Source organism: Lampris incognitus, chromosome 2, assembly GCF_029633865.1.
Source record: "Lampris incognitus isolate fLamInc1 chromosome 2, fLamInc1.hap2, whole genome shotgun sequence".
Classification (NCBI taxonomy): Eukaryota; Metazoa; Chordata; class Actinopteri; order Lampriformes; family Lampridae; genus Lampris; species Lampris incognitus.
The window spans coordinates 131,776,634-131,796,294 of record NC_079212.1 but is presented as its reverse complement, the minus strand read 5'-3'; the positions used below and the strand labels follow the sequence as shown (position 1 = coordinate 131,796,294).

General features: G+C 42.6%; 1 protein-coding gene across 2 annotated transcripts; it reads left to right on the top strand.

Moving 5' to 3' along the window:
- The first annotated feature begins 350 nt into the window (after nucleotides 1-350).
- eif4ba (eukaryotic translation initiation factor 4Ba) lies at nucleotides 351-18,082 on the top strand. Of its 2 annotated transcripts, none has more exons than XM_056275022.1 (15): nucleotides 351-385; nucleotides 2,525-2,665; nucleotides 3,632-3,837; nucleotides 5,855-5,971; nucleotides 6,166-6,220; nucleotides 6,389-6,532; nucleotides 7,971-8,156; nucleotides 8,961-9,125; nucleotides 9,481-9,751; nucleotides 9,984-10,072; nucleotides 11,319-11,574; nucleotides 13,438-13,475; nucleotides 15,384-15,513; nucleotides 16,444-16,510; nucleotides 16,984-18,082. In XM_056275022.1, the coding sequence occupies exons 1-15, from the start codon at nucleotides 373-375 to the stop codon at nucleotides 17,056-17,058; spliced, it is 1,953 nt and encodes a 650-aa protein (XP_056130997.1). In that variant the 5' UTR covers nucleotides 351-372; the 3' UTR covers nucleotides 17,059-18,082. The 2 variants fall into 2 exon arrangements, with proteins under 2 accessions (XP_056130997.1, XP_056130996.1); XM_056275021.1 differs by having other exon boundaries at nucleotides 16,981-18,082.
- The last annotated feature ends 1,579 nt before the right edge of the window (nucleotides 18,083-19,661 follow it).

Genomic DNA, 19,661 nt, shown 5'->3' with positions numbered 1-19,661 from the left:
GAAATGTAGTTTTCGTTGAACCACCTGCCTTGAATCGAGAGACCAACAAACACAATAAAGAAACAAAAAAATGACTTTTTTTCCAGATCGGCAGAGGCGTTGGCATATTTCTGTAAAACACATGTTCCAATCCGGCTCTAGCAAACAAAAGTAGAGCGTGAAGTTTGAATAACATGCGAAGAACCAATAAATTAAATAACGGTTGATTTTTCCCCCTTAATGGGGGCATCCTATTACGATGTAATTAGCGGTAAATAACTCATTAGGCTGCAAGGGCAAGGAGGGAAGACGGGCTCGTGGACACATGCGCGCTCCCGATAATAAAACTCTGACGCCTTCATCCGGGCATCTGCTGCGAACTCGCTCTCCAACATGGCGGCGTCAGGTGAGGTTTATGTGGGTGAACGATCTGGGTCGGATGGGGCGCTTTCAGAGGGCATTACTTCGACACAACCCCGCAGTTACGAACTCGGGGGACGTTAAAACCATGTCGTGTCGGTCGCCGTCGTCGTGCCGTGTGTGTAAACGTGTCCGTTGTTTGTTTTGGCCCTGTAAAGACGCAGCGGGCAAAGGGTGGGATATGGTCGAGGCAACGACATGCACAGCCTGAACGCGTTGCTGCATGTGGATGTTGGGTTTTGTGTCCCGGGTGACTAAATGGTGATTGCGATGTTTGCGACTGTGGCTTGTGATATTTAGTCGCGGCGCTGGCTGCACTGAGCCCACCGTGGTGTGTGTTTTAGGCGCTAGCAGCTTGCGGGGCAGAGCCGCCACATTGTGCTTTTGGGAAAGCCACAATCCGCTGTGGCGCTCCGACACTAGTGTGTAAGCGCGGCTCTCGGAGGAGGGGTTGGGCTGAAATATCACGGCGTTCCAAGGGTTCCCTCCACGTGTCTCGTCTATAATATATCGGTGTACGGTAACTGGCAGGTGTCCCCCCCAAAGGCTCATCCTTTTTTTTTTTAATTCAAAACCCTCCGCAGCGCTACGACTTTTAGCCGTCCGGCTAGCCAGCCCTGCTTCCTTCCGATGATGATGGCGCACTTGGGTCCTGGTGCAGCCACGAGAGCGGTAGGCCCCAAAATGTGAACTAGCCGGCTAAACAAGGATACTAACCCCGTCAGCAGTCCTATGATGACTAAGCCCGCATACAAGCAGTGACGAACTTCCTAGCTCCCATTGCTATATTGCTAATGATGACCAGCGTGGGGCTTTTTTTCTTCTTCTTCTGCTTTTAGGGTCGTCGTTGTATAAACGACTGACAGCTCAACGTTTGCTAGCGACCACACAGTCGAGTTAGGGGAGCTTAATGTTCTGTCGCTAGCTAACGAGCAATTAGTATGTTGATTGACGGTGTCGGCGTCAGGACCGACTTTCCTGTGAAAGTAACATAGCGTTGACTGGTTGGAAACGGCGAGCTCGCATTATTGCCCACGCAAGAGTTGTAAACAGTCCGTGTGTAGGCTTTGTATGTGTTTTAGGTTTTGTGGCTGCGTATGAAAAGAATGTCCTGACAGTTGGGATTTTCACAATAAAGCTTGCAGCCAGTTTTATCACTCTCTGTTTGTCTCGGACCAAAACAAACCTAACGGGTTTCAAGCCCCCCCACATACACACGCAAACACACCCCATCAACAGCTATTAACAACAAGGCCTACACACTATTTTAAAACTGTTAGTAGTTCGTTTTTGGTCTTGAGTACATTAGCACATGACTCATGTTCTAACTCCAAGGTGTAAGTCCTGTGCATCTTTTAAGTCTGAACATCGCCACAGCTGTTGTGACCGTTTTTTTTTGTTTCGTTTTTTTTAGCTGAGCAAAGGAAAATAGCTCTTATCTTCAGCTCAGTGGCGGTTGCACAGGCAGACCACCCCCTTCATGAAGAGGGTCATTCTGTAAGAGCAGACTTGGGTGTCTGCCTGGCTCAGACTGCATGTTGGACAGGGGATTAGGAAATAAGTTTATTTCTTTATCAGGGCTTGCACATTGTAGTTCTGCTTGTAGTTCTCCTGTCTAGTTAGGATGAACCCAAGCTCACTGCTAATTGAGCGATTGTCCAAACGTGCACAAAGTGTTGTCCTCACAAGGGAAGGCAAGCATGGGCCTAAAACCCATTCACTTGAGTTGGCGGTGTTAAGAAATGGGGGATGAGTTGCTGTGTTTGTCAGTGAAGCAGAGTTTTATAGCTGTACCAGGATTTGATGTCAAATGAATATAAGCTGTAAGTCAATTAGCGAGCTGGATCTAATTACAGCTAATGAATGCATATTTACTGTCACTGGCTTGTAGCTGGACTCCCTAAATGTCAGCCCTCTTACATAAAGGCTCTCCATCCATCAAATCTGCTATTTCCAATTGGTTATTTAAAAATAAATCGGTACAAGATTTTCTATGCTTCACAGTAATTTGTATACGAAAAATGTGAAGGTAAGGATAGTGACACCAAGAATTTTCTTTTTGCTTTGACTGACATCCACATAACCTAACAAATCTTTCTCCTGTGTGCATATGTCATCCCTCCAGCTAAGAAGAAGAATAAGAAGGGGAAGACCCTTACACTGACCGACTTCCTAGCTGAGGACAGTGGAGGCAATGCCCCTGCCCCCAGTTACCCAACCAAGTCCACCAGTTGGGCAGATGAAACTGACGACCTGGATGGAGATGGTGAGCGTTCTTGTACTAGCAAAGATCTCATCTCTTCTAGTGAGAATCTCTCTCTTATGTGTATGCGATTTATTTTGCGGCATTGGAAATGGATATTGGTGAAATAGGTCATACCATAAAAATAATTGGAAAGTAATATAAAATGAGCAAACAAGTTTTCATTTTATTAATAAGGAACTGTCCCTGAAGATCAAAAATAATACTTTTATCAATTGAGTCATTCCTGAATTTGCTCTGCCCTTGACTTTTGGGTATTGAATGTGGCTGTTATGATGGATACAATAAGATGAGATGAATTTGGCAAATGAAAATAAATTTCCATTCGAAATATATGGGAGTTGCATATCCTAAAAGCTTCTCATTGGGTACATTGTCATTTCTGTCATGAGCAGGGGATGATATTTTATCAAAGTCCAGTCGATGTTGGTATTGTCCATTGCTAATTGAGGCAGAAATTCATAGTACTTATTGCGGAACCAAATGGTTTTTTTTTTTAGTATCATCCTGGCCTTTTTTCCAAGTGTCGTGAGGCTAAATTCACTTGGCAAAGCGTTATCTCAATAGTTCTGATTAAATCAATTAAATCTGCTGAACTTGCAAGGCATGAACAATTTTAACTTGGTGCTTGATTATTTTCAAGCAAATGCATTTGTTGAGCGCAAAGGGTGGTCTCTAGCTAACAGTTTGATTCACTTTTTATGTGTGTTTGTAAATGCATTCATTTATGTTAATCTGTATAGCATTTTTTAATGTGAAGTCCTGCTGTGGCTTAATTCTTTAATGCAAGTTAAACTAGTATAACTGAAGTGTCCAAACCCTGCATCAGTCCAGTTCTCAAAACTTCAAGTCTGAATTCTGAACGAATTTGAGTTTTATCAGCTAACCAGCAAAGTAAATAAATAGCTGTTATAAAATAACTTGAAGGAAAGTGGTTGTTTGAAATGCTTCCTCTTCTTATTTTTGCAGTCTCCACTTCTTGGCACACGGAAGAGGACATGTACAGGGCGCCGCCTATTGACCGCTCCATCCTGCCCACAGCGCCACGCTCGGCCCGCGAACCCAATATTGACCGCTCCTGTCTACCCCGCAGCCCCCCATACACAGCCTTCCTGGGCAACCTGCCCTATGAAGTCACTGAGGAATCTATTAAAGACTTCTTCCGCGGCCTTGCTGTAAGTGTCAAGCGAAAAACGGCACCCACATGCACAGTTTAGACTATAACCGCTATAGTATGGGACTGCTGCTGCAGCTCTTGCTTCAGCTAGGCACCGCCAAAGCTAATGGGAAAAGTGAAACCAATGCGAGTGTTTCATATTGCACCCATCTCGAAAGTTTTCCAAGTTGCTTGTCATCTGTAATGCAACTCTTTCTGATAGTGTGACGTCTCTGTTAACACATTGTCCTTCGGACTAGTTTGCACATGGGGAGTAGTAAACGCTACCTAATGGTAGTGTTTATTGATGAAACAGGGCCTGCAGGTCAGTCAGGCACACACTTTTCCTAAATCAACTGAAGAAAACTTGGGAAGGGCCATAAAGTTTCTCAGTCTGTATACAACTGTGTGGTAACCTGTTGCTTGTACATAAGCCTTATGTTTTTTCAGATTAAAGGGCCTGTATCCCATATCCTGTCATGTAAATACACAGTCTTCCTTATCTTATTTCTGAAATTTGAGTGACAATCTGATTGTTTTTATTTGTATTTATGCCCCCCCCCCCCCCCCCAAAAAAAAGAGAGCCGAATAAGCAGCCTCTCTTGTTCAAAGACAGTTTTTTTTTTTATTCCCCCTTCAGTTTCTCTTCTTATGGTTGGTTGAAACCTACACTGATGTTTTAAAGAGGTCATATGCTTTTTGGGATTTTCCCTTTCCGTTAGTGTGTTATATAGTTGGGAGGTGCATGTAAAGCGTCTGCAGAGTTACAAAGTCCATACCAAAGAGATTTATTCTCTCTAACAGAAAACACTGCCTGAAATGCCTCATTTGGAGTCCAGCGTTTTCTTCCATTACTTATCTATGTCACTATGTAACACATTTTCATAATGTCTGCATTGCGGCTAGTTTGGCAAAGTTCAGCAGAGTGGATAGGTCACAGGAAGTTTGGTTAGCGCATATTGCAATGGTGGGAAGACGCTGGTTTCTTCTGTGCGAAGGCAAATTCTCTTTGCATGGACTTCCATAGGAAGACTAAATGAAGAATCAGTGGTTAAAATTCCTTTTTACCAATATTCCTCAGCAGTACAACCCCAACCTTTTATGTCCCCTTCATTTTACCGAGGACTGCTTCCTGAACCAGGGGGCATTCCATGCTGGATTTTCAATTCGTTCGCCTTTCCTAAAGAAGAAAGAACCAGAAAACATTGGATACAGATTATTTTTTCAAGTCAACAACAGCCATACGCCAAAGTGTTGTTTTTTTCACGCCACTTCACAGAGGACTCTTTCCTCAATAGAGCCCGGTATGAAGCCGGATTTTCGGCTAGGCTAGTACTAAAATACAGGGCTGTTCCATCTGTAAAGGGCTGTGTTGAGGAGTCAGAAGTGCAAGCTGTAAGTAACATATCACTGAAATGTTTGTCTTGTATTGATAATTGGTCCAAATGGCTTGTGCATACAATGGGCATATACAATGAATGAATGAAGTTATTTAGGGAGATAACAGCAATTTGCTCAAAACAATACAGCCTTGCACCGAGCAGTCAGATTACGTGCCTTTATTTCAACCATATCCACTCAAAATCATGGCGTTATTCTCACAACCACCAAGGATAAATGTCACCATCCCCCAAACACAAATTTTTTTTAAGTAATAAGCAGTTTCCCCGTGAGGATGAGGCGGTGCTAAAAGTGCTGACTACTTCCCTTCATCAGGTTTCCAGAAGTTGGCCAATCAGAAGAAAGCAGTGGGCTTCTAAGAAGGGGGCCTTAAAAAGACCGCTAAACGGCTTGTTTCAGACAGAATGAACTGAGGGGCTGCATAAAGGGCCAGTATAAGATAAATAAGTTAATTCTTTTTTTTTTTAACTGTGACTCATGCAAAGCTACACTAGTGGGAGTTCCAGAATAAAAATATAGAGCTGGAATGAGCATGATATGATCTCTTTAGAGGTTATGTACGTGAGTGGACTTGTGTTAAGCTTGTCAAGGCAAAAAAAAGCGTCCTTGTCATGTAATTCTGTCACATTCTCCAGATCAGTGCAGTGCGTCTGCCCCGGGAGCCCAGTAACCCAGAGAGGCTGAAGGGTTTTGGTTATGCTGAGTTTGATGATGTGGACTCCCTCCTGAGGGCTCTCAGTCTCAATGAAGAGGTGAGAGGATGCAAGGAGAGCCTGATTTTTGTATTATTACGCAATGCAACTCATCAATACAACTTAAAGTAGCAGTCAAATGGCTTGCATTTATGTGCAAGGATCATGAAGATGTGTATAGTTCATACTTGGCCAATTGCAATGGATAATCACCTTTTTTAATATTGACAACCTCTACTTGTTTGTCCCTTCAGAATCTAGGAAACCGAAGGATTCGTGTGGATATTGCTGACCAGTCTAATGACAAGGGTATTCTGACTTTTCAAAACTTAAAAGGAAGGTGTTAATATGTGTCAATGATAAACTTGCAGTAGGCATGCTGTACATGACAAATGGCTAAGATTTGCTCTTTGCATTCACAAGTTCATTTGGACTAAGGCACCCAATGCTCAAATTTTCTTTTCCCTTGAAACTTAGAGAGAGACAATGGACATATGGGTGGCCGGGACCGGGGAGGACGGATGGCAGACATGGGTCCCGACAAGACAGACAGTGACTGGCGGGCCAGGCCCTCTGCAGATGATGAGGGACCTCCCAAGAGAGACGATGCCTTTGGAGAGAGTGAGTCTCACATGCTGTTGCATCAGGAGTATTTATTCTCATCATTTTTCTTTATCCTACCTATGTGCAAGAAAGAAACATACCAGTATGTTTTGTTGCGATGTTGGACTAAGGTATGGTCCTGTAAAGTGACTTAAGGTTTATTTTGAGTGACCTATCCTGGTTTTAACATAATAGCAAGAAGACTGTGTGAGTTTTAGATTGAGGACACCATTCCCAGTGATACTCAGGTACTAGTCCAACCATTTATTGATCCATTCGCATCTCATCGGAGCAGTTGAAACTTTGTTGGGTTTGTTTAAACGTTTGTCCATTTGCCTTTCTAAACTTGTTAAAATCAGCCTAAATATCATAGCGGGGGCTCTTTAATAAGCTCTGCTACCACTTGTGATGAATAATTCAGCCAAAGAAAATTCAGCATTTGACAAAGTGAAATTATTTACAGGTACTTGTGTTGCCATTGTTTTAGCCAACTTTTGTTCCATCTCTTTGCTGCAGTACACTTGCTGTTTGCTCCTCAACTTTTTCACCAGCTCCGGCATGCAATCTCCCACTTAACTGTATTTTTTCCTTTTCTCTTCTACTGCATACATTTTTTATTTTATTTTTTATCGTCTTTTCTACAACTTGGACTTCATTAGTTTGTAGACTTGTCCAGATTCCAGTGGGGAAAAATAAAACATGTTTGTGACTTAACGACACAAACCTTGATGGTACCATATGGCATCAGGAGGCAAAAGAGTTTTTAAAGCCTCGTATGCCGTAACAGTGGTCACCAACGACTGGGCTGCGGACCACCTACTACTGGGCCGTGCAAATGCAGACTATTTATTGCTGGCTGTGCAAACCCCAGAGCAAAAATAAATTGCATCGAATTTGGCCCATCCGTGTCTATAGGCTGTTTTTCCTCTCGTTTACCGTTGTATCCTTGATCCCGCTCACGATTTAGAGGGGTTGGATAAACCTTTTACAGAACATGCAGCATCAATCTCGTTTATTCATTGTATAATCATGTACAAAAATGGCACTACACAGATGTTTTTTTTTGTTTTTTTAAATGACATGACTGGACAGACATGGCAAATTCTCTCCCAAACAAGACGTCTTGAGTTTTGTTGGGGAAAGAGCTTTCCACATCTGTTTCTGTCTCTCTCCCTGTCCCTGGTGTGTCTTAGTGGAAGTGCATCCACGATCTTTAGCTTTTTCAAGCCAGTCAGGCTTATTTGAGGCAGCTGTGACTGCATCACTCCGCCATAGCTTAGTTTTCGGCTGCCCCTTACTAATGGGGAGTCCCAGATTAATCACTGTGTGAAATACGCAATCTTGCCAACAGCCCTGGTGAAGCAAAGCTTTTGTTACATAATCAGTTAGCCAACTGGACCTTTTGAGAGTGTGATTGGCTCTGATCGATGATGATGTTCTCCTACCATGTCTGTAGGATCACGAGATCGTTTTGAGTCAGACCGTTACAGAGATGGGCCACGGCGGGACAATGACCGTTATGAAGGAGGAAGAGACCGCTACCGGGATCGTTATGATGACAGGGACCGCAGGGATCGCTACGATGACAGAGACCGGAGGGGAGGCTATGAAGACAGGGACCGCAGGGACTATGACAGGGGAGGTGAGAAAATACATAAAATTTCACCTATGACTTGCTCAGCCTGTTTTGGTACCAGGCTCAGCCCGGAGGTCTAACCTGGTTTCATCAACATCAGATATGTTCCTCCTAAAGTTGTGTTGTATGTTCTTCCTTGGCTTTTGCAGCCTTCACAGTGGTGCAACCCCCCATTGTTTGCTAGACTACACTCCTGAACCTTGACTGGGATTGTGGCTGTATTTTCAAGTTATACAATATGAAAGCCGGGCGGCACGGTGGCGCAGTGATAGCATGGTTGCCTCACAGCAAGAAGGTCCTAGGTTTGAGCCCTGGGGTGTTCCAATCTTGGGGGTCGTCCCGGGTCGTCCTCTGTGTGGCGTTTGCATGTTCTCCCCATTTCTGCGTGGGTTTCCTCCGGATGCTCTGGTTTCCTCCCACAGTCCAAAGACATGAGGGTCAGGTGAATGGGCCATTCTAAATTGTCCCTAGGTGTGTGTGTGTGGGCCCTGTGTGATGGCCTGGTGGCCTGTCCAGGGTGTCCCCCCGCCTGCCACCCAATGACTGCTGGGGTAGGCTCCAGCATCCCCGTGACCCTGAGAGCGGGATAAGCGGTTCGGATAATGGATGGATGGACAGTATGAAAGCCAAGAAAAAGCCACTTTATTTTTGCCATTGTACAGTTTTTTTGTTACAATGAAATTTGTCTTCTGCATTAAACCCATCCTATTGTATAGGAGCGCCCACTGTTCCACAGCTGCCCCATTCTTTTTTCCAATACTCACTTTGCTTTACATTTTCCCTTCGCCATCCCTCCCTTCTATCCCTCAGGATTTGACTCTCGCAGTGGTGGCAGTCGTCGTGCATTTGGCAGTGGTTTCCGCCGCGACTACGATGACAATCGGGGTAGCAATGACCGTTATGGGGAACGGGATCGTTATGGTGGTGATCGCGATGACCGTTATGATAGGCGGGAGGAGAGGCGCGAAGAAAGAGGTAACAAGAATCCAGTGTACAAAATGCCATATTCATGTTACATTCATTGTGTGCCAATTAGTTCAATACAAATAATATCTAAATATAAGATCTATGTTTTTTACTTTATGTTTATGAAGTTGTAGAGTTATTCAGTATTAGGGTAATGCAAATTTGGACAGAGCAAATTAAAATATGCCCATTTAGTTCAGAATTTCAGTTTAGAATAATTTTTACATTGTCTCACTAGTTTATACTCCTCAGAAACTATATATCAGTCTTATTATTCCACCTCAGTAAACAGTCTTGGCATCATAGAGTTAGGATGAGAGGTTGACTATGCCAGCTTTACACATCTCCAATGGCCCTTTCCCAGCTCCGCTACAGAGGCCCAAGCTGAACCTGAAGCCTCGCAGTGTGCCCAAGGAGGAGGAGGAACAGGGTGGGGGTAGCAGCAGTGTCCCAGTAACCACCCAGAGCTCTGGCAGCAGGTCTTCGTCCATCTTTGGCGGTGCAAAGCCAGTTGACACAGCGGCTAAGGAGAGGGAGGTTGAGGAGAGGCTTAAGAAAGAGCAGGAAAGGCTGGCAAGGCAGCTGGAGGAGGACAAGAGTCGAGGCCTTGACAGAAAGCCACGAGACAAAGACCGGTCAGTAAATGACAGCTAAAAGTGACACGCTACATGGTTTACAAAACGATTTTTAACTTAAAAGGTGTTAAAACTGATCTAAGTAATGAGCCACAATGAGATTTAGACCTATTTAGTTTTCAGTTGAAAAAGTTTTTAACTTTAAGTTCAGCATCCTTTGAGAAGCAAATTCAAATAATTGAGGAATTCATCTTAATACAGTGTTTGGTTATGTCCGGTTTCTGGTCTTCAGGGACCCAAGCTGGCGGAATGAGGAGTCGCAAGCTGAGCGGTCCCGCACAGGAAGTGAATCTTCGCAGCAAGGAAGCACTTCTGGAAGAGGTAAGTTATCAATATTCTGTCTGTCATCTCCTTCATTTCATATTTGATACAAAGATTATAATTTAAGGTCAGGATTGAACAGTTTATATTGTCCTTAGACTTGGTAACAACTAAAATGGGGTTTGAGCTAGCAGGTAATCCTTAACACTGGAACGACCAGGATTTCACTCCTACCTAAAATGACCATGGGTGGTCAAAATGACGGCCGGTTTTTAAACTCTATATTCTGTTAAGATAAATACCCAACTGAGAAATTAATGCATCGCATATGTTAGTATGTCTGTTAGGAAACGACTGACACCAAAATTAACATTTTAACAACTATAATAATATTTTTAAACAATTTAAACTTCACAGAGACATGGTTGAACTTGAATAGCAAAATTGAAAACGTGAAAATATTACCTGAAAAACAAAACGGAAAACACATTTTGCTAATCTAACGAATGTAGCAAGGCTATAAAATGTGAAATGTAAAAAGAGAACTGAAAATTACTATTGAAACAGTCCCAAATAACGACCGCAACTTAAAAACTACTAGAGCGACCACAGGCCGTCAAAATGACGGCCCAGGTTTTGTCAAGATCATGATTGTCAAGATGAATACCCAATTGAGATATTAATGCATTGCATAAATTAGTATGGCTTTTAAGAAACGACTAACATCAAAATTAACATTTTAACAACTTTAATACTATTTTTCAAACAATTTAAAATCACCGCTGTCCAACACCTGTAAATACTGCCACGCCTCGGTGGTAGTCATGGTGCGTCAGAAACGACGTCTGTAACCAGGCATGTTGGCAATAATCAAAAATCAAATTTAGACTATTACTCTGCACTGGCGAATGCTCTAGGACAGAGCAATGAACTTCACGTAGGAAATGATGCGACCAACACACATCGTAAACATTTACATGACGCACACAGTCACGCGCAAATTACGTGCGATCTTTTTGACAGCTCATGGTCATTTAGGTAGATCTTATAACTTTTTCTTTTTTTTTTTGCAATTGATCTAAAACTAATTTTAATGCAAATATATGCAATTTTAGGAGCATTCACAGAGCAGCGGGTCTGTATCTTTTTTTTCCTGCAAAGTTATTAAAATGTGAAAATCCAGAACCGTCAAAATGACGGCCTTGGTCGCTCTACTGTTAAACAAATTGATCAGTCAGTTACTGGTCCCACCAACTGCCAATGACCCCAGAAAAGTTCCTTGTCTAACTCCTCTGTCTCTAATCAGGTTCCCGGCGTCGAGAGAGTGAGCGCTCTGTGGAGAATGAGGTTTTCAGTGGAAAAGAAGATGACCCCTCATCCCCAGTAGCCTCCTCCCCTCGACCCCCTTCTACCAGTTCCTCCAAGGAGCCACTGAAGGTGATGCCTGCACCACCCCCAAAGGAGAACGCTTGGGCCAAGCGGAGTGCAGCAAGTGCAGGTTGCAGTGAGGGTGAAGGATGCTCCCCAGTGTCCCCTAGTGGCACCTCACCTCCCAAACTCAGGTCAGAATACAGCTCATCTTTATCATATAACTTTTTAGGGATGGCCAGTACTGTTCACTGTTAAAACATTTTTGTGTTTGACTTATTTTTAACTGTGTGCTGGAGGAAGAAAATAATGCTTTCAGAAAACAACTGATTGAGGAGATCCTCCTTTCCATCCAATATTGATCAGACCCTTCCCTATTTACACTACCGTTCAAAAGTTTGGGATCACATTGAAATGTCCATATTTTTGAAGGAAAAGCACTGTACTGTTCAATGAAGATAACTTTAAACTAGTCTTAACTTTAAAGAAATACACTCTATACATTGCTAATGTGGTAAATGACTATTCTAGCTGCAAATGTCTGGTTTTTGGTGCAATATCTACATAGGTGTATAGAGGCCCATTTCAAGCAACTATCACTCCAGTGTTCTAATGGTACAATGTGTTTGCTCATTGGCTCAGAAGGCTAATTGATGATTAGAAAACCCTTGTGCAATCATGTTCACACATCCGAAAACAGTTTAGCTCGTTACAGAAGCTACAAAACTGACCTTCCTTTGAGCAGATTGAGTTTCTGGAGCATCACATTTGTGGGGTCAATTAAACGCTCAAAATGGCCAGAAAAAGAGAACTTTCATCTGAAACTCGACAGTCTATTCTTGTTCTTAGAAATGAAGGCTATTCCATGCGAGAAATTGCTAAGAAATTGAAGATTTCCTACACCGGTGTGTACTACTCCCTTCAGAGGACAGCACAAACAGGCTCTAACCAGAGTAGAAAAAGAAGTGGGAGGCCGCGTTGCACAACTGAGCAAGAAGATAAGTACATTAGAGTCTCTAGTTTGAGAAACAGACGCCTCACAGGTCCCCAACTGGCATCTTCATTAAATAGTACCCGCAAAACACCAGTGTCAACATCTACAGTGAAGAGGCGGCTGCGGGATTCTGGGCTTCAGGGCAGAGTGGCAAAGAAAAAGCCATATCTGAGACTGACCAATAAAAGAAAAAGATTAAGATGGGCAAAAGAACACAGACATTGGACAGAGGAAGACTGGAAAAAAGTGTTGTGGACGGATGAATCCAAGTTTGAGGTGTTTGGATCACAAAGAAGAACGTTTGTGAGACGCAGAACAAATGAAAAGATGCTGGAAGAATGCCTGACGCCATCTGTTAAGCATGGTGGAGGTAATGTGATGGTCTGGGGTTGCTTTGGTGCTGGTAAGGTGGGAGATTTGTACAGGGTAAAAGGGATTCTGAATAAGGAAGGCTATCACTCCATTTTGCAACGCCATGCCATACCCAGTGGACAGCGCTTGATTGGAGCCAATTTCATCCTACAACAGGACAATGACCCTAAACACACCTCCAAATTGTGCAAGAACTATTTAGAGCAGAAGCAGGCAGCTGGTATTCTATCGGTAATGGAGTGGCCAGCGCAGTCACCAGATCTGAACCCCATTGAGCTGTTGTGGGAGCAGCTTGACCGTATGGTACGCAAGAAGTGCCCATCCAACCAATCCAACTTGTGGGAGCTGCTTCTGGAAGCGTGGGGTGCAATTTCTCCAGATTACCTCAACAAATTAACAGCTAGAATGCCAAAGGTCTGCAATGCTGTAATTGCTGCAAATGGAGGATTCTTTGACGAAAGCAAAGTTTGATGTAAAAAAAATCTTATTTCAAATACAAATCATTATTTCTAACCTTGTCAATGTCTTGACTCTATTTTCTATTCATTTCACAACATATGGTGGTGAATAAGTGTGACTTTTCATGGAAAACACAAAATTGTTTGGGTGATCCCAAACTTTTGAACGGTAGTGTATGTGTATTAGTACTTTGTAGTGTTAAAACCTGACTGTTGTTTTGTGGTCTCTCTAGCTCTTCGAGTTCTGTTGATGAAAAAGGATCTGGAAAAGGTAATGCTCGTTTACTCTGATGTAAATTTAAGTCTGGATGTCTTTTTCTGACCAAAACGTGATTCTCTGAAGGCAAAAATAAATATTACTCACATTTAGACTTGTACTAGTAGTAGACTTGTATTATACCTTTTTAAATTCATACCTAGTCCTTTTTATGGTTTCTTCATTTTTACATTATTGAAATGGTGGTATAGGTTATACCGTTTTTATTCGCCTTTTCATGGGTCAGAGAATTAGGTAATTGACTGAAGCAGAGCCTTAACTGTAGCTATTGGAGAGTTGTGCTGCCTTTTCTGTGTCCTTAGTTACAAATGTTTTGTTTCTGAAGAACCTTTATTGGTTTAGCCTTCTTCAGTTATTACAGTTTAGGTTCTGCAGGTATAGAAAGCCGAAGAAGCTACAGAGCCTGTTAAAAGTCATATAGTGGCACTTTTTTTTTCTGAAATACTTTTGGATTTTGAATTGCAAGGTATTTTGAAATACCTTGCAATTCGTTTTGTATTTCCCCACAATACTTTTTGCCTTCCCTCGTTATTACTTACTTGAACAAGATCGATAGCTTTATATCCCTGAGGTTATGCTGTTGTCACAAATAAACATCAAGTGTCTTGTTCAAGCCACTTGCTTGCAACCAGCATGGATAAGGGACCATCATAAAGTGGAATATGCAAAGTTTCAATTTGAAATAACTTATTTGTTATTAGTAGCCACTACAAAAACAAGATCATTAGGGGGGATGGTGTTTAGCAATAGGAGTTGGTGAGGCCATTGATTTGTCTAGACTTTAAGGCTGAAAAAGTTATTTTGATATTTCCGAAGCATGCCAGCAGTGAGCCGAGACAGTCATGTATATATACACAGTTAATCCTGTGAAAATGTGGCCCCATTCTCCTCTCTAAAATAATCTTATGACACTAGTTGGTGCTGTAGACATGGAAGTGTCATAGATAAAAGGCATGTCCAAAAGCCGCATATACATTTTCAAACTGAAATCACTTCAGTTAAGTATTGCGAGGGAATGCTAAACCTATTGCCAGGGGATGCAAAATTATTTCAGGAAAAAATCGTCCGTGGTGCTCTTTAAGGGGCCCCATATGAAGTATATAGACACATCATCCCAATGGAATATATTGGTGTAATGTGGGACATCTCGAACAACTTAGATCCTAGAAAATGTCCTTTTCATCTTTAAAAAGAAAAATGTGAATGTGTTTATTTTTAAAGGGACACAATAAAGACCATTTGGTAACTGTAGACTTGTATAACTTGGCGATTGAAGGGGGACATTTTTCATTAGATTGAAGTGTAAGAAAAATTTTATTTTTTTCCCACCTTGACAGAATTTGTTAGTCACTATCAACTTTTCTCATGAAAAGGCATTTTCATATTAAATAAGATAGTGTTTATGTGGCAGACTTTTGGGATTGGAGGATTCTGGTACCTCTCAAGCCCAGTTAAGAGTTTAAGAAAATGGGATTGTCCCATTCTAACCCACTTCAGTATTTACTTAAAGCACCTACAACTGGATCCAATCCAATGATTTTAGTACAGTGGAAGTATAGTGGAGTTTGCATGTTCTCCCTGTGTCTGGGTGGGTTTCCTCCGGGTGCTCTGGTTTCCTCCCACAGTCCAAATACATGTAGGTCAGGTGAATCGGCCATACTAAGTTGCCCCTAGGTATGTGTGTGTGTGTGGGGGGGGGGCTGTGTGATGGCCTGGCAGCCTGTCCAGGGTGTCTCCCCGCCTGCCACCCAATGACTGCTGGGATAGGCTCCAGCATCCCCCGACCAAGAGAGCAGGATAAGCGGTTCAGATAATGGATGGTTGGATGGATGGAAGTATAGTATGCAGGAAGTCCATCAACCCCCGTACCCTTAACCATCAACTGTTTGCCTCATTTTGCAGATGAAAACAAGGCTGACGGTGTGCGTCGGGATCGTGGCGCCCCTAAAGGAAGAGGTGGGACGGCAGCACCTGCAGCAGGGCGAGGCCGAGGGGAAGTTCCTAACAAGGACCGAAGGAGGGAACCAGAGAGGTCAGTTATCCAAGGACACACAGGGCATTCATAGGATATCTCATTCCTGACGGCTTTCTCGTGTTCCTTTTTTGCATAATCTATCTATCCATCCATTATCCAAACCGCTTATCCTTACCCAGGGTCGCAGGGATTCTGGAGCCTATCCCAGCAGTCATTGGGCAGCAGGCGGGGAGACTGGCACTTATTCAGTTTTACTGTAGAAAATATTTAAAGCTTACATACTGCTGGGATAGGCTCCAGCATCCCCGCGACCCTGAGAGCAGGCTAAGTGGTTCGGATAATGGATGAATGGATGGATAATTGTCACCTTGTTTCATACTTGATTTGAACAGACACATGGTAACGTTGAATAATATATTTTAACACAAACACTTCTGAGCACCAATGTTCACCTGCAGTTGATCAAGATATGACATCACGCAGCAACATGAGCCATTTGTATATCTGCCCACTTGGTAACAAGAAACAGACCATGCCTTTTCTCGACGTGACCTAGTTTCTGTCATTTCTGTAAAAAAAAAGAAAAGAAAATAATGTATTGGTTTGAGGCTTTATACTAAGCAACTTTTTTTATTTATTTGTCTGTTTTAAATGTTAATATACATGTTTTATCACATCAGGATAGCAATTATAATTCAACTATAACAGCATAGCATTTTCAATATGGGCTTAAGAAGGAAGACTGAGCAGTCAGCATGCACTAGATGACTGTAAACCAGCTTTTGAAACTTAACGTGTAAATATTTGCTGCAGTGATCAGAAATTACACAATCTGAATACGGCGGGTGTTGCTGACCAGATTAGTTTGTGTGTGTGTGTGTGTGTGTGTGTGTGTGTGTTTGTGTGTATATATTTAAATCAAGCTTTTAACTCTCCTGCATTCAGCCAAGGTGTTAATGTTAAGCCTTGTAATCTGTTTGATTGTAGAAAGGATAACAAAAAAGACTCCAGACCAACACCAGAGCCAAAGAAATACGAAGAGACCCCAACCCCTGTGAGTCCTGAGCTGGGTGACGTCAATATCTGACTCGCACCCCACCCCTCCACAGGCTACTTAAGTGTTTTTCCTCAACCACAACATCCCCTGTACCCAATTTTCTCTCTTGTAGAGATTGAGCTGAGTCCACCAGAGTTCCCCTTGTACTCAAATATAGGGTTTTTTTCCCCCAGAGAATTGGCCAGTCTACAATCAGAAATCCTCTTTCTCCTCGAAAATGTGCGTTCACCGTTTACTTCAATTCCACTGCAAGGCTTTCTGTAGTATGTAAAATCACTGCTTTAAACATTTCACACCCCGGTATAATTTCTGTAATTCCCAAATTACCGTCCTTAAACAGGGTTTTTTTTGGGGGGGGGGGGGATTTTTAAAAAAAAAATTTTTTTTAACTGCAAGTAGCCAAAGTACAAAAACAAAATACTGACATTAGTCAACTTGGGTTAATCAATTCCCTCGTCTTTTTCCAGAAGTTTAGCGCAGCCAGTAAGTATGCCGCTTTGCTAATGGATGGAGACCAAGGAGAAGACGTTGAGGATGTTGAATAAAGAGAAAACAATGGCAGGAAACCAGAGGGTTTGAAGAGGAGAAAACAGCGGATGAAGAACATAATCATGAAATACGGAAAATGCTCCTCACCTGGATTATATGCTTCTGGAGGGAACATGACTCCCTCCCATCCTCCCTTACTCCTCCATACCTATCCCCGTAAACCGGCCAGCCCCCTTTCCCATTCCCCACCCTCTGGACTTTTCAGTTCCTAAAATAATAGTCACATACTGGACTTGTTTTAAATGGAAAAGAGTAGATGACACATTGAAAAAAGATGGATAAATTGAATTAATTGTAATAAATAAATGGAAAAAGTGGGGGAAATGAATTTGTATATTTGTGAATCACAGGTTTGGTATAGCGGGAGATGTAGCTTACAAATGGAACGTCTTTATTTTTCTCAGAATTTGACGCATTTGAATTGAATAATTCAGTTACACAACGTATCGATTCATCCTAAGCCCATTTTATTCATTAGAAAATGATTTAATCTGAAATGATTTGTTAATCCTCTCTTGGCAAATGTATTCATGCAAAACTAGTAGAGATTGTCCTATGTCACTAACGATAGTGAATGTTTGAAGTAGTTAATTTACAAAACATTTGTCAGTCATTTAAGCATCATTCAACAAATCATAATTGACTAATGACTGGAGTTGTTCAGAAGTGCAGTGTTGGGTCATTAGCGGGGCCTGCAGGAATGGTTGCATGTCAAGTTGTGAACGAAAACTCCCGTAAGAGTTTATCACGTGCCATCATCATTACCCTCACATATGGTGCAGATGTTTCAGTATTTCTACACCTTGTGATGAAACAATGACAAATTAAAGAGTCATCTCGTCGGCTGTATTTCCAACCACTCACTTTTTGACACAGCTGTTAAAACGATTCACCCTGCTTGAGGTGAGAAAGCTAAACATTTGGGGAGAGGCTGAGGGTTACCTAAGGGAGGATACTGGGGTTACCAGGAGATTTCATCAACTTGTCTTCCAGTTTGTAATAAATTGGGGTCTTCATGGACATTCTTAATGTATTTGGTCATTGTGTGTCCATGGGATGTTGGCTGGACTTCAGCTCAAGGGCTGAACAGCAAAAAGGAGTGCATTATAAGAGGCAAGCTCGAAATCTTATAGGCTTTAGATATGAATGTAGTTCTGATTCCCCCCCCCCCCCCCCAGAGTGTATGACATTTCTACATCCTGTCTTTCAGCTTGCGTGTCCTTGAATTGCGTAGGTTAAATGCACTGTATTTTAGGAACAACTTACTGATCACTATATGCTGCATCTCATGTGCTACATATGTTAGGTAGGAGAACTCTGAAAGGGTTTTGAGTCGCAGAGGGCAACTGCATCAGCAAACGCAACACCCGCCCTGTTGTTTTTCTCTTCATTGTGCCCCTGGTGTGGTCCCTCAGAGGGCTGTTTGACAGTGTTTCTTCAGTGAGATCACTCCTGCCCCCCCTGCTGAGAGCTGGTCCCTGTAGCAGCTGTTTCGAGTCCTGCTGAGCCACCAGGCACACACACACACAAACCGCTGATCCTCTTTAAGGACAGGATTGCCCCAGAACCCAAAACAGGAACAGACATCGGCATGTTTTGGGTTGACCCGAAGAATGCTGACCAACAACAGGTTGCTTGCCTGGACATTTTTGTGTGTGTGTGTGTGTGTGTTTGGGGGGGGGCAAATTTATGGATGTCAATCCATACCAGTTAAATTATGTGCAGTGTGCAGCTACAAGTAATAATCATTGCCATTTTAATTGGTGTGTGTGTGCGTGCACGCGCGTGTGTCTGTGTTAAGGTCTTCTGTTCAGTCACAGTGCACTAACTTGGTCATGTAGGTTTATATTTTACTGTGACCTATGAAACCACATGGGCACCAGCAAGTATGTGTGTGTGTGTGAGTGAGAGAGAAGTAGTGGATGTCAGCATAAATGTTAAGTTAATCCGTTCATCAACTATTTGTGAATTAAATGAACATGGGGTAACAAAGTTTTTGTATAGCCCATAACCATTTCATCATATACCTTTCTCCTTGCCCTCACCAAGTCACTGCACAGCCATCGTGTAGGTGTGTGTCACTAAAGACAGCCCTGCAGTGTGGTGCTGGTGTGTGACTCGCCAGCTGGTTCTCCCAGGAGGTCCTGAAGATTTGCTGTTCCTCCACCGAGCTTTACGAGCTGTGGTCCTACTCTGGCTTCAACTTCTTTTCCGAGTCTGTCAGTAGATGGTGTTCGGTGAAAGGAATTGTGCCTCGGCATCCCTATTCAGCCAGAGATCTTTCTGCGTTGACAATGATGGTTTTATTTTTCTGTGCGTGCATTTTCTGAATTCTCCTCGTTGAGACGCCCCATAGCGTATGTCATGATCAACATCTAGCGAGAACTGATGTCGGGAAAGGGTTGCCAACAGTCAAAACAGTGATGGGAGGTGCAATTTTCCAGAATTAATAATTGTTGTTTCGAAGCTCACTTGGGTTATTTTCTTGAGCTGAGTCAGTTTCAAATGTTTTGAAGATTGCTCGTCTGATGCGGCTCACAGTTATGGATTTGTCCTACTTTCAGCATCAGTCTTCTTTGTAGGATCTGACCAAGGGTGA

Coding starts and splice junctions, on each gene's coding strand:
- eif4ba (XM_056275021.1), top strand. Junction 8,157..8,960: donor CAGGGACTATGACAGGGGAG/GTGAGAAAATAC, acceptor TCTATCCCTCAG/GATTTGACTCTCGCAGTGGT. Junction 15,514..16,443: donor CGAAGGAGGGAACCAGAGAG/GTCAGTTATCCA, acceptor GTTTGATTGTAG/AAAGGATAACAAAAAAGACT.